Here is a 14,908-nt window from a genome sequence, read left to right on the forward strand (position 1 = left end):
AAACAGACGTTCTGCTCCAGGAACCAGCAAGGCTTTCTTGATTACCTTTTCGCATCGCAAATAAATACTTTAATCGTCTGAGCTGCATGTGCGTGCTGCAAGCATCACCCGGAGGGTTTCTTCAACATCCACTGTCTTAAACTAACTGCTCATGTGTGTGTTTTCTCTCTGACTGGGGCACATGGAGTACAGTCACCCCCCACCCCCGCCCCCTTTACATTTTTATTATTCTGTACTTATTTTTCAAACTATTCTTGAATTAACCATTAACCACTACTTTTTTTGTTTTACATGTTGCAGCACTCCGAATGTGTGTACATAAAGTAAATTGAAGAAAAGCACCGTCAACCGTCAATAATATTGATAATTATGAGATATTTAATGAGTTTTCCCCAAGTGTCTTCGCAAATTGTGAACCTGGTACAAGTCGGTGCCCTTTAGAGCCCCCTCTGGTGGAAATATGTGCTTATGCACATGTACTGCAACACGGATGCTGACATGTGACCGTCACTTAAAAACGGCAGATCCCATTTGATTACTGTACTTCTATTTTAGCGCAAAATATTTTTTCCAGTAATGCATCTTTTTGATATTCACATTAAATAATAACATATGAGATTTAAAAAAAAATCAATTCTTAATACAAATGGCTCTTGCAAAAAAGCTCGATCAAATGGCACCTTCGTGGATATTGCATCTTTTTCAATAGTTGAATACCGATTGTACCGATTGTCTTTTTTATGTTGGGACATCAACTTGTCACGTGATGTGGAACTAAATGCCGCCTTTTTACCAACCGTCATCTTCCGAACAGGCCGCACTCTCATCAAGTCATTGATTTGGGTGAACATGTATTAAGTGACATACGAGTGCAGCAATTACTTGGGACCATCTGCTGCTGTTTTAAATATTTCATGTTACTGCGTCATGATGCATACACATACACAACTTAGCAAATCCCTTTGATACTATCCCGATTACTGGTTTTCATTGTTTTTCTTCTTCTTCCTTCCTATCCGCTTGATCCTCACTAGGGTCGCGGGGGGGTGCTGGAGCCTATCCCAGCTGTCTCTAGGTGGGGGGACACCCTGAATCGGTTGCCAGCCAATCGCAGGGCATCATTGTTTTTTATTGTCATCATTTTCGTAGGTAAGGGTTTAAATTGGAATCGTGCCGTTTATGTTTATTGTATTGTATTTGTGTATGTGCAGCAGTTCTATATTCTGACCACTACATGTCGCCCTTTGCTACATCTTCCAATGCATAAAGTCTGGGGGAAAAAGTACAGTACTGTATTGCAGTACATGATACAAGAACTAACTCCAAATATACTCCACACACACACACACACACACACTCACACACACAGTATCAGTGCGACGAAAACGATTTTTTTGTTCTTATTTTTATGTACTTTATTAATGTACTGAATATATACTGTATATTTTGTTTCATTTCATTTCATATATTTTGTTATAAATATGAAATAACGTTTTCTAAATGTAAATTATTTTGTATGTGTATTTTAAATATTATTATAAAATACAATAAATAACACGTAAGCAATTTAATTACATTACAATTTGTTTTAATGTGTCATGATAAAATGTTTTTATTATTTCAATGACAAGAACAATAGCATGTAGCATTTACAATTAGCTTGTCTGCCTCGCAGAGATTCTGATGTCTGAATCCGCGTTGCGGCCTTCCTGTGTGGATTTTTGTATGTTCTCCTCATGCATAAATCTAAATTGTCCATATGTGTTTTTTTTATGTTTATGATGGTGTGTGTGTGTGTGTGCTTTTAATGACTGCTAATTTCATTTAGCATGAACTTTTAGTGTGACAGCAGTTTAATGGAATCCAATCTGGAATATGTAATAAAGAAATAAAAATAATAAACAGGCCATCCTCCCAATGAGTCATGATGATGAGGAAACACGATTTTGATGGAACGCCTCCGTAACATCATAGTGACCGAAACTGCTCGCTCTAGTGACTCTCCAAAACAAGTGTTTAGACCGTAACTGCTTTCTTTCACTTGATTTTGTGGTGCTTCAGAAGAGAAAACAAATCACAGAGTCAATGTGGACACGGCAAAACAATAAGGAAGTTGTAATACAGTATATATTTCGCCGTGATAGGCTGATGTGACGTTTTGGTGGCGTGATATTGGTGCTATCCCATCACCGTTGAGACAATGTGTCACACGCATGCGCAGAACAGGCAGACACACACAGACAAACAAAATTCAAAAAGCACCCAGCGTGGTGAAATAAAAACAACGTGGGACAAGATTATTGCGGTGTGGGGACCGAGAGGTAAACAACACCGCCGGCTTCCTTTCCCTCTCACAATGTTTCTGTCAGGAAGTGCTGTTGACACCCTCGGCATACCTGCTCGACGTCTGTTGCTCAGTACACCAGTAGTTTCTTTCATTTTCAGGACATTCCAAATTGTTTTATTAGCTATGTCCAATGTCTGTGCACTAGCTCGGATCTATTATCCACTCTTCTTTTTTTCAAATACAAAATGGTTTGCTTTTCTCCCATACACAGCTCTCTGGTCTCCACATTTGCTTAACAGCAAGTGCAGTTTTCACATGTGAAACCAAAAAGCCACAAACACAAGCACTATCTTACAACCAACTCAAGCCAACACCTGAGCAACAAGAAAGACACTTCAGTCATATGTTCCACTACTTTTGCTCACTTGAACAATGGGTGGCTTCAAAGAAAAGGCGCCATGTCCCGAGTTGTTTGACACACCTAAATGTAAATACAAGAAACTAAGAGCTGGGATTCTAAACTTTTATCTCAAACACATTAGTATTCCGTACACAACAGCAACAAAAAAACAAAACAAAGGAATTGACCGTGCCGTTCCAATACATTTGGAGGAGACTGTATTTCTCCTTAGGCCAAATAAGTCCAAGGTGGATTTGCCCTTTGGACTTGCGGGGGTGTCAAATGTGTGCGAGCGAGTTCCAGGGGGTGGAGCTTGTATGGAGGAAGTCGCCCCGTGGTGTGTGTGTGCTAACTAACCGACCTCCATAGTGAGTGTCGCGAATCACTGGATCATCACAGCAGGACAGAATAACATCCACGGGGGTGGGGTGGACAAGCCACGCTCGGTTCCGCTCGGGTGGACCTGAACGTCGGACCCGCTTGGTGCACTTCGATCGGAGCGGTGTGCTGCCGGTGGTCCCGAAGCGAGCAGTATGCATTTGGACTGCAGGCTGCTACTATGGAAGGAGCGGTAATGGTGGGCAGGGGGCCGACAGGGGCCGGGGTTCTCGTCCTGTCGATCCTCGTCATCATCCTTACCGCGGAAGGCTGCAGGGCGCAAAAAGGTGGGTGCCAAAAGTCTGCGATCAGTGGTGTCTACGCTGGCGCGAGATGGGGAGGGGGAACATACATACTAACACAACGTGTTACAAATGCAATGAAAAGTTGAGCTGTGTCCTAACATGGCCATTTTCGTACGCGGAATTCCGTTTGATTTTTCACCGCCTGCCGCCGCCCGTCGCCATACATTCCTTGCGCGAAAAACCAGGAGAACCGGTTTTGTTCACGTGATTTGCTTTCGATACGCGGACGGTTTGGGGGCTCACACGACCGCCGATATAAAGCAAAGTGTCAAAGCAAGAGTACAAGATGCAGATTCGTACTCCCTGCTTGTATTAAAATGTGAAACGGAGGAAGGTTCTTTTAAAATCCTTCAAGTTTTAACGGAGCATGGCTGCTGTCTCGCCAATACGAGACAACAGCACATGTCGGGCATGTTGTGGCCTTTCCCCTTGCACCAATCATGCCAGTTCCTCATGTTTGCACGCTTTTATGGTGTGTTGGGGAATCGAATGGTGTATTTAAATATGCGAGAAGCTACTTTAGACACATGTGTGCGAAATGAGTAAAGTTTTAAAAGTAAAACTCAGGTGGGGGTGAAGTTAGGGGATGAGGGAGCTTGACTGTAAACACGTGGACAATTTTGACATAACTTTAAATTACAGCTGATAATACATGCAATTCAGTCAATATCTATCTAATATATAATGGGATTATACCGAATGTAATGGCATAAGGGGACGGTTAATTTAAAAGTGATGTGTTGTGGTGAGTTATTAGGAAGGTAACATGAGCTGCTGGTGAACATTGCTGTGAGTCAGAGCAGGGAAAGAGGCTTTTGTTTTTGTCCTGTTCAGCTGGATAATGTCCACCGGGAAACTCTTGCATAACGCAGATAAACACACTTCAGCTCCCCCTTTTAAGAAGAAAAAAAAATCTTTCAGGTCACAAGTTGACTTAAGTTGCACTTTTTGATGTATCGCTTACGATTAGCTAGTTTTTCGCAGCTGCAAAAAGGATTGCAGTGGATCCTCTGAGGTTGAAAACAAGCCGTTTGACTTCAAATTTTCCCATAGCAAATAAAGGGAAAAGATAAAGCCTGGTCGTCGGGCTTAGCAATGTTGCAAACAGTGTAAGATTAAAGGTAAATTAAAGCACCCAATCAATTTGTCGCCAAAACTGAGGTCTAGCCCGAACAACTACACAAAAGTCACCTTCTGTTGGTGGTGTTGTTGTTTTTGTGCAGGTGATGGCTGCGGCCCCACAGTGCTGGGCCCCAGTAGCGGGACGCTGTCGTCTCTGGGCTACCCGGGGCCGTACCCCAACAACACCGTGTGCGAGTGGGAGATCAGCGTGCCCCCTGGCAACAGGGTCCGCTTCCGTTTCGCCGAGCTGGACATCGACGACAGCGACTGCCAGGTCAACTACCTCCGCCTGTACAACGGCATCGGACCTGCCAGGAGCGAGATCGGTAAGCGCGATGTCGATGCAGTTTGTGCGACTACTTGCGATAACGCCAAAATATAAAACCACCTGTCACCCTGTTGATGCTTACTTAATAGAGGCCGTTTGCCATACGCGGAAGTCTCGTGGGATTGACTGGCTTATAGAACGTCATCAAAATGTATATGTAAAAAGAAAAGGCATCCAAGAGAGGAACTGTTGTCATGTGTTAAGTAAAATTTGAAAAAGTTTACTTTAATCTGATTAATAAAGTAGTAAAAACGTGTTGAGCTGTGTTATTTGACGTAACTATTTGTACTACTGGTGCAGCTAAATACATCAACTTTTTGATTTGTTTGTTTATAAATGGACTAATTGATAACTCACTCATAGTTACGAAACAATTGAAAAATGACTCAAACTAGCTGCCGGGGAGCGCACAATAGAAACATTTGTTAGATTTTTACAAAACACACATCAGTTAGCATCTTATACTGTGATAGCGTCAAGCTCGAAAGATTTTAAAGTAACGCTAAAAGGGCCATATTATGCTAGCTCAAGATATGAGGTATGAACGGAGTTAGCTTATTAACAACACAAGTGTTTATCACAAGACACTATTCATACAAGCCATTCTATTCTATATATTTTACCAATTAAATTCTGATCCCGGTGTCTTCGGCGTTCCGGTCACACTTGTCTAGAGCTTCAAGCAGTCACTTTCGATACCAACCAAAATTAGCCTCTCAGATGTTAAATGTCCAGAGAAGGCAATTGAATGTAGTTATGTTACTGCATAATATGTAGTCTTAAAATGTTTTATTAAATTAGTTTTCTAACTAACCTGACTTTTGTCATGCTCCAGCGAAGTACTGCGGCTTGAACGTGAAAGTGAACATGCTAATAGAGTCCACCAGCAACCAGGTTACTGTTCAGTTCATGAGTGGGAGCCACCACACTGGACGTGGATTTTACCTGTCCTACTCCACCACAGAACACACAGGTAACAAGCTTTGAAGTTCTGTCATGCGTACGGATCACGTGGATAAAATTTTTTAGCATTCAAATTTAATTTTCTACTCAGCCGGCGTGGCCGTCACTTGCGCTTTTTCACGCCACAGAAAGAGGAAGTGGTGGCGTCTGTTAAGTCAAGTCAGGGCAGTTAGCTCTTCCAAATAGTGTTTTTTTTTTAATTTTTAGAGTGCATTCTTGTTCTGCAAATCATTGCCAATACCTCTTGCTTACAAAGGTGACCCGCACGGCCACTAGCCGGCAAAAATGTCACCATAGCGACCGTTCGTGGTCGGTAGTGGGGGGAGTATAGTGTTAGTCACTTTGACTCAGTGGCTTTTTTTACCAGATACATTTTACGCCACAGGATTTCTGGAGAATTCCAGTTAAGCTGTGTTGACTCAAAAACTTCAACACGTCTCTCATTTTTGAAATTTGTAATATTTTCAATCCTGCGAGATGTGTGACAAGTCTCACATCTCCAATTTAGGCATAGTACCGAACAAGATGACCTAAAGATGTGTGATTAAAACATTATAAATGAATGAATAAAAACATTCAATCAGAAAGCAATTAATCGGTCAGTTGCTCTTCAAAAAAATTGCATTCAGATTGTGAACAGGTACAGTATGTGGAAAACCTGTGAAATATGGACCGTATAAAAAAGAAATAAAGAATTTTAATCTCCCTCTATATTGTTATTACTGTATATTATTATTATTGCTTCTTAGCCACATTGGTGTTTTAGCCAAATAACTAGCAAGTCGGGTTGTAGTACTGTATAGCCACTGGTACAAGGACAATTGTGTTCAAGCCACTAATTGCTTGTCAGACAACATCACACTAAATGTTGTTAATTCATGACAAAAACCTGTTCTGACATTGTTTACTTTAGATCTCATCACCTGCCTGCACAAAGGCAGTGATTTTCCCGAGGCGGAGTTTAGGTAATTTCCTCGACATTTGCGTAACGGCGACATTTGTTTTTTTTTTTTCTCCGACATTTATTTCCATTCTCTCTCTTCCCAAGTAAATACTGTCCAGCCGGATGCTTGACTTCGACCCAGGAGGTATCCGGAACAATACCAAATGGATACAGAGAGGTGAGCAAAACCTGATTCGAGGCCGTATTAGGGATCGGGTCATGTTTTCTCAATAGGAGGTAATGGCAATAGAAATCTTATTCTGTCACGGTGGCCATCATATATGAACCTAAGACTGCTGGAACTATTCTAAAAATTGAGTCCTGGGGAAATTTATCAGGGGCAAATAAAGACCCTTAAGTGGTTTAGTAATTTGAAGAGGTCCAAGAAGATTTGGGGAAGGATATGCAGCCGTGAACAGATTGGAACCTTGTAGTCTAAAACAAAGACCTAGAACTAAAGGTTTGGGGAACGGTGGGTGGAAATGCGACTATAAAATCCTTATTCGCTGTACAAAGACACAGTCAACCTCTATTTAACCCTTTGAGGGACAGTGATTACTACAGTGGATAGGTTATCATGTTATCGGGTTACGGGTTATCATTATTGGTGCATGAAAGTGTTCAACAATACAACTAAAAGAATATGCAACGATTCATCCTTCGATGGCGCTCGATGTGGGTTCTCTTGAAGTCGAAAGGGAGGCTTGCTGAAGGCAAGTCAACTTTACGCATTACTTTTTAACGTTTCTTAACTGTCATACAAATGTAATAAGAAGTTAACCACACTAAATGTTATTGTAAACGCCCCACTTTGGATATATATATATTTTTTTAACTTAGCGACTGCAGTCATGTCTCACCCGCTGAAGGTACCAGACTGTATATGTGTCCATATTGGATGCTAAGCTCACAGGTGCCATCATGACACTCTGTTGGCTGTAAATTCTATTCGTCTTCCGAAGGTAGTACTCAAATTGATCTGATATTGAGCGCCTCTTGAAATGCGGGCAGTTTGTCTCTTGTTGTTACAAAGTGGTTGTTGCTCCGATGCTAATTAGCTTTCTCTCTGTTTGGATGGCACTGAACTACTTCAATTTGGCCCGCTATCTAGTTAGTCGGCACGCTAACGGAATAAACGGCAACCGATGCGATTCACTTGCAGTCGGCACCTGACACCCGGCTGGTCGGGACATGTTGATACATGTTCTCTCGTGTCTGCGAAGTCACGTTAGACTAGTAACCGTCGCTATCTGGCTTGGGAAGCAAGCTCACATGTATTGAACAATGACTCACAAATTAAATGAGCAGTTATAAATTACATTCTATCAATGTCTTTCTTTCATGAAACTAAGTAACTTTATGAACCTTGTTGAATGCTCAGAAATTGAATAAGCTCAAGAAATGAATAGAAAACTCTAAATTTGATGACCACATCATAGCACATCATAGCAACTCCTGCATTCTAAATACGCCGCAATGCTTAGTAGATACTATTACTGCCAAAATTGAGTATGAATTCTGAGAAATGTCACAGATGCAATTTGACCTCGTGGTCCTTTTAAGGTACTTTTGAGGTTTTGCCTTGTCAACTGGCCTCTTTGGTATCTGAGTCCGCGGGGGCGCAATGATGTCATCACTGCATGATTCGACCGAGGGAGGAGGTTTGCTGCCGGGCGACGGGAGGATGACGGACGGAGGAGGTGGTGGGCTGGGCTATGAGGGAGTGGGGCGTCCCTCAGGAACAGAGGAGGGGTCCGGGTCAGAGGGGTGAAACGGAGGTGAGATAATACTTTGGCCCAGAAGAAAAGAGCTCCTAATCCAGTGCAGCTGCAGCGTGTTCTCAGAGAGTGACTCAGTGCAGCTGACATGCCGGACAACACCTCACTGTGTCTGCATGTCATATATAGGGTATGTAAGAGTGTGCGTGCGTGCGTGCGTGCAGCATCATATTATCGTGAGTATGGAGGAATGACACATTGACAGTGCGTCGGCGGCGGGGTGAAGCTCTCCAGTTCACTTTCAAGGTCTACATTTCTATTGAATTCACACCGGTGCAGTTTTTCAATTTTCCATTGTCAACAGATTTAAAAATGACTATTAAGGTGCCATACTTTTAATAGCTTGTGTACAACTAGTTGGGTCTCTGGAGTGCCCGGCCACCCGATCAGGTGTGAAATTAAACATCTGTCAATTTTCTGTAACACTTGTCCTGATTAGGAGCCCATTTTTGCTAATTTTGGGTGTGATTTGGGAAACATCACGGACTTGTTGTAAGCTAATCGCGAAGCAGATCCGCACCTGGGGACAATTCAGTCTTCGATAAAACATGTCTGCTGCATGCGTCACATTCACGACACTAATTGATAATGTATAATCTGATGAAGTGATGCTTCCACCATAATACTGCATGACATGTTTTTTACGGTTTGGGTTGTGTGTTACAGTTGGAATTTGGAAGTGTTCTTTTAATCGCAACATATTGCTGTGCGCTTGGCTCGCGAATGGTGCCGCACTTCAATCAGTACAGCGCAATTGTGTGGTGTTGCTAAGATGTCACACACTGTTTATATAGCTAACGCAGTTCTGGCCATCCCGCCTACACAAACCAGGGCTTGGTGGAAACGTAGCCCAAGTGGTTTGCTCGGAAGTGGAGTGTGTGTGTGTGTGTTCATATGAAATTCGAAGCAGCCATTGGAGGAGTGTTGATTGCCTGCAGCGTGCCTGTGAATAAATACATGCGTGTCAACACCATCGTCACTCGGCATGTTGCCCCACAACTCGGTGCCAAATTCCTCTGGTAGACCTTTTCCAGTCATTTAGGGGGAAAAAAAATCCCAGCTGTTCCCGGGAAGGCTCTCTTTTGTGTTGAGTGTAGCACATTTTGATTGGAATGCAGCCGGCGGCGTGATTCACTACCTGAGACACTCGCGCGGATCTGGCCAAGAGGTGATATCACGGCAACTCATGGGCATCCCATCTGCCGTAGCATGAACGATGGCATGTACAATCTCAATGAGGAATTGCGCCTTTCAAAGACAAGGCTCAGTTTTTATTGCATTGATTTAACTTGATTTTTTTGATAAGATTAAAAATCTTTTACATTTTCTTATCAAAGATTTATTTTACACGTATTCATTTTTTTGTATTATATAAAATTGATTGTTAATTTTGATATTATTTCTCATAATTATATAATCACTTTATGCATTTTAACCATTTAAAAAATAATTTATGTTCACAATATATAGCCTATACTTTAAAAAAAGTGATCAAGGGCCAAAACCTTTGCAATTAAAAAAAACAATTCTAATCAGTTTAGATTGAAAGCTGCAATGTCTATGGAGGTTCAGAATCAGTTTTTTTGAGCAGTGTAAATGTAAACTAGAAAATGCCATTTCAAATCAATTGTCCGTGTATTCAGGTTGCAGGTACTGCATTTGTTCAATTGATTTCATATTCTACGATACTGCAGTGGGTATGAGGTTGATGGTGTGGGAATCCCTGACGTGTGACTAACAACCTTTAAAAAAAAAAATTGCCACCCATCTAGTCATCTCCACTGTGTTTGGCTGCCGTCCACGCTGGAGTGGTGTCCAACGCCGTTGGGGGCAAGATCCACGTGGTGAGCAGTAAAGGCATCCCACACTACAAGGGCACACTGGCCAACAACGTCACGTCCACTGGGTAAGAAAGAAAAAAAAACGGCTCATGGACAAATGTATTAGGAAGCCTGGGCAAACAGAAAATAGTAGAAAATGTTGATTTGTCACCTTCCCCTAATATACTTTATTGCCCCGTAGAGGAACCCTGTCAAACAGTCTCTTCACCTTCAGGACAAATGGTAGGTGCCACGTGACTTCAACAAGTGTAAAAGGACACACCAAAAGGCATGTGGTTGACTTTTTTTTTAATGACTGCTGTAAGGCTGCTATGGAACCTTGGGATTGGAGTCCGGCGGCGTGGCGGATATTCAGATCTCCGCCTCATCCGTGTGGGAGTGGAACAATGTGGCAGGCCAGCTCAGCGTGTGGGCGCCGTCAGGAGCTCGGCTAAAAAAGGCGGGCCTTCCCTGGGCGCCCTCCCAGAACGACCAGCACCAGTGGTTGCAGGTGGACCTGAAACGACAGAAGAGAATCACAGGTATTGACCAGGTTACCAATATATTAGGTACACCACTTAGATGTTGTCATAAATCCTGTGAAAGCAATCATTTTTTTCAGTAAAATTATTCTCATTATGCTTATTTTGTTCCATGAAGGCATCACTAGCACAGGCTCTACGCTGAGGGAGTACCCATACTACGTGGCAGCATACCGAGTCCTCTACAGTCACGACGGCCAGCGGTGGCTCTGCTACAAAGAAGCCAACTCCACACAAGACATGGTAACGCAAGCGGCGAATCAGTTTATTAATCACGTCGCCGGCATCCATGCTGGGCGAATTGATAGGAAAAAATATGACTCTTCGGATGGCTGAGGGGTCGCATACGTTGCGGTGTTTCCATAGCAACAGATATTGACTTGGGGTTTCCCAGGAAATGAGTGGTTTGTGTAGAGTGCTGGGATGGGCACGTTGTTTTAATAATGGATGGATATGGATTTAGTGGCCTGTTTTGGGAATGCCACCATTGGGATTCTGGCGACTTTTTGTTGTGGTTTCAGGTTTTCCAAGGCAACATCAACTACCTGGACGAGGTGAGGAATAATTTCATCCCCCCCATCGAGGCACGCTACGTGAGGATAAATCCAACCTGGTGGCAGCAGAGGATCGCTATCAAGTTGGAGCTGCTTGGATGCCAAATGTCTACAGGTGAGAGCGCAATGCTCATTGGTTGGTTGGTTGATTTTGATGCCAGCTCCGATTCACGTGTCTACGGTTCTCTTTTGAAAAGGTTTCTCTCCGGAGCCCAGACACTTACTAATTTGCCTGTTTTTTTGCTGTTCAAAGTTGGATGGTCTCCACTTTAATGCGGTTCCGTCTGTGAAAAGTGGACTTGGATCACCCCAAGCAATTCATTCTGGTGTTAAACGTGCTAGCCGTGTCAGTCCTAGGTTAGCTTTGCATCTATCCTGGCTTCTTTGGCTTTCCTCGTCATCCCTTTTGTGAGAACAAGACTTGTCATACCATAAGTATAGCTCATTTGCCCCGCGGTGGTGATGATTACTAACTTAGGAGGGACACCATAGCAGTAGGCAGCCAAACATTGTTGCTAGCTAGCTGGCGCGGTGTAAGTGGCACAGAGCTACTCAAGGCTCAACCTCCGACTGGCGTGTTGCTTCACGTGTAGCACAGAGCTACTCAAGGCTCAACCTCGGATTGGCGTGTTGCTTCACGTGTGTTCGGGCCAGCAAAGCTCTGAAGACAGTCAAGCTGGTTGATTCTCATCTTTGCAATTCAGTATGCTTTGATGAGGCCAAAATGCTAACCTGTAAACTGCAATGTGAAACCCCTTACTTTGAGCCTCAGGGTTGGATATTTTGGGACACTTAATCAAACTTTTAAAAACTGAACCGTAGCGTTTGTATATAAGGTAGCTAAAGTGGTGTTGTTCTCGACAGCGAGGCGGGGTATGATGCCCAGGGTGTTTCCGCCTCCCGGTTTCACCCCTCGCCAAGCAGCCACGAAACGTCCACGTACATTCGGCAAGACCACACCACCTCCAGACATCAGAAACACCACCATGCCGCCTCTCACCGGCAAAGGTTTGTTTAATAAAAATTACCTAATTTAAAGCAAATGGTTGGTCTGGGGATGGGTTCATTCTTTTTCTATTTGTTTGTTCAGAAGTGGCGCTGGCTGCCGTTCTGGTGCCTGTCTTGGTCATGGTGTTGACAGCACTGATCTTGCTGGTGGTTTGCGCTTGGCACTGGAGGAGTCGGTATGTATTTGCTCATCATGACTTGACAACCCCCCCCCCCTTAAAGAAAACAACAACATTGCTTTTATGAGTCGACATCTCCGTTTACAGGAAGCAGAGCTCCGAAGGAGCATATGACCTTCCTCACTGGAATCGAACTGGTGTGTCATTGTTTTTTCTTTTTCGCGTCCCCCTTTGACAACTTCCCTTTTGGAATTAGTCACATTTTCCTTGTAGATTGGTGGAAAAGTATGAAGCAGCTGCTGCCATCCAAAATGGTGGACGCGGAGGTCCGCTACAGCAGCAGCGAGGTGGGCCGGCTCACGACGAGGGGCGCCGTTCCTAGACTGTACGCCGAACCTGCAGGTACAATTTGTGATGCCGGATTTAAGCTGCCGTTTGCCGTACTGACCATTAGATTTAAAGCATCGCTAAGGGTAATTCTTGCTCCCATGCTTCCGACTATTGAGGAACTCAAAATCCCAGATCTTCTTAGAGCTCTTTCTGGTGTGTGTGCGCCTCCATCATCAGGGTGCAATATAATACAGACATAAGACAGGCAAAGAAGAGGTTCACAACTAAGTCCGATTTTTTTAGGCTGATGCAGAATGCTATATTTGGCAGAATAAAATTTCTATCAAAGAGTAAACTTCTAATTAAAATTATAATATATAGGCATAAATGTTTTTTTTTAACTTACATTTCCCTCAAGCATCTTCATTACTCCTTACTGAAAAACAAAATCACAAGAAATTGTTCTTCATGCCTAACTGCAAAGTGCAACACAACCTATTTACACCACTCGAGTCAACCAATAAAATAAAAATAAAATTAATCTAAAATATAATGACAATCCTAACCACTCGTTTTTTGTTTATTTTTCTCCAAATTGTATCCAACAGCCATTTTGATATGTACTTTTGTAAAGTTGCTTGAAGACTTTTATTCCAGTAATATTCTACAAAGTGACTAACTTGTTGGAAAGTTAATTTTTTCCTCCCAAAACATCTGAACAGCATTTGAGGTGTCCAGGCTGGGACACCACTGTTCTTGTATTGTTGCAAAATTCTTTCATGTGAAAGGGGTCTTGTTGAGAGTGACACAGTACTAGTGGTGGATAAGCTGGTAGTAAAGAAACCCGCCAGCAGGTTGCAGCATTCTGCATTTGTCTTTTTTGGGAATACCGGTAGTTGAGAGCAAGGCAAGAAGCCGATTCCCCCCTTTTTAAATATGGTTATAATGTGCGGTCTAGTTAAAAAAAGAACATCTTCACACTAAATATTGACATCTGTGGAGATGCTTACTACACATTGTTGATGTTCTTGTCATATATTTACATCGCGTGTATCTGTACAGAATACGCACAGCCCCTAGTGAGCGGCGTAACAACTTTGGGTGCCCGGTCCACCTTTAAACCAGACGAGGGTCCTGATCCGGGTTACAGCGACCCCGACCTGTACGATGCCCCCATCTCTCCGGACGTCTACCATGCATACGCCGAGCCCTTGCCCGCCTCCGGGACCGAGTACGCCACCCCCATCGTGGTGGACATGGGCTGCCACCCGTCGGGGGCCGCGCCCACCGCTTTGCTGCTGGCACGGACAGACGGCAGCCAGTCGGCCTATGACACACCCAAAACCGGCACTGGACACGACCCCACCTACCAGGTGCCCCAGTGCGGTGCCACCAGGGTCGAAGGGGGCGCGTGATTAGCCAACGACCCGAGTTTTGTATCATGTACACATGGCGAGTTGGACCCGCTTGCGATGGCGCCATTCCAGTCGGAACACTGAAAGCGCAGAAATGAATGTTTGTTTGCGCGCCACATGCGGATCACAAGACGAGCGCGCCGACTACTGTTTTTCAAAATCTGTGATTCTTGCTCTTGTGAAACTGTGATTTCCCCCTGTTACAAAGGTGATGATGGGAAAACAAAGAATTCCTCCTTAGCTTCATTGTCCACGGTACGTGTCGTCTTAGAAAGTGTGACTTGAACTTGTGTTACTGCTCGTGTGATTCCGTCGCCGCAAACCTCGTAGAATTCCCAAGTGATTTTTTTACTGATATTTATTTTTGAATCCTGCTGATGAGAAGCCCACCCGCTGCCCACCCCACGCTGCTTGCGCAGACCAAATGTTGCCTATTCTTGTGTTTGTGTCGTTCCTCAGCAGAATAAACGTTTCAAAGTCTTAATGTGAGAAATAAAGCAAACTTTTAAAGATTAATAGAGGTATCGCATTACTCTGTTTTTGTTTATTTTGGGAAGTGCTTATCAGCCCATTGATTGTCTGGTGGCGGTAATTAAAGATTCACTTTCATTGCGTT

At 43.4% G+C, this 14,908-nt stretch overlaps 1 protein-coding gene and 1 long non-coding RNA gene across 2 annotated transcripts; one reads left to right on the top strand and one right to left on the bottom strand.

The window, feature by feature from the left end:
• Positions 1-3,029: 3,029 nt before the first annotated feature.
• Positions 3,030-14,808, top strand: dcbld2 (discoidin, CUB and LCCL domain containing 2). The gene is made up of 15 exons (XM_052082251.1): positions 3,030-3,352; positions 4,594-4,818; positions 5,656-5,793; positions 6,697-6,748; positions 6,832-6,904; positions 10,277-10,410; positions 10,527-10,567; positions 10,651-10,866; positions 10,985-11,109; positions 11,388-11,535; positions 12,285-12,428; positions 12,511-12,604; positions 12,695-12,744; positions 12,821-12,949; positions 13,940-14,808. The coding sequence occupies exons 1-15, from the start codon at positions 3,247-3,249 to the stop codon at positions 14,290-14,292; spliced, it is 2,028 nt and encodes a 675-aa protein (XP_051938211.1). The 5' UTR covers positions 3,030-3,246; the 3' UTR covers positions 14,293-14,808.
• Positions 10,485-13,940, bottom strand: LOC127611645 (uncharacterized). The gene is made up of 2 exons (XR_007965398.1): positions 13,284-13,940; positions 10,485-10,841 (listed from the first exon to the last, which is right to left on the bottom strand). It is a non-coding gene; the product is annotated as an uncharacterized LOC127611645 (long non-coding RNA).
• Positions 14,809-14,908: the final 100 nt, after the last annotated feature.

This window comes from Hippocampus zosterae, chromosome 12 (genome assembly GCF_025434085.1).
Source record: "Hippocampus zosterae strain Florida chromosome 12, ASM2543408v3, whole genome shotgun sequence".
Taxonomy (NCBI): Eukaryota; Metazoa; Chordata; class Actinopteri; order Syngnathiformes; family Syngnathidae; genus Hippocampus; species Hippocampus zosterae.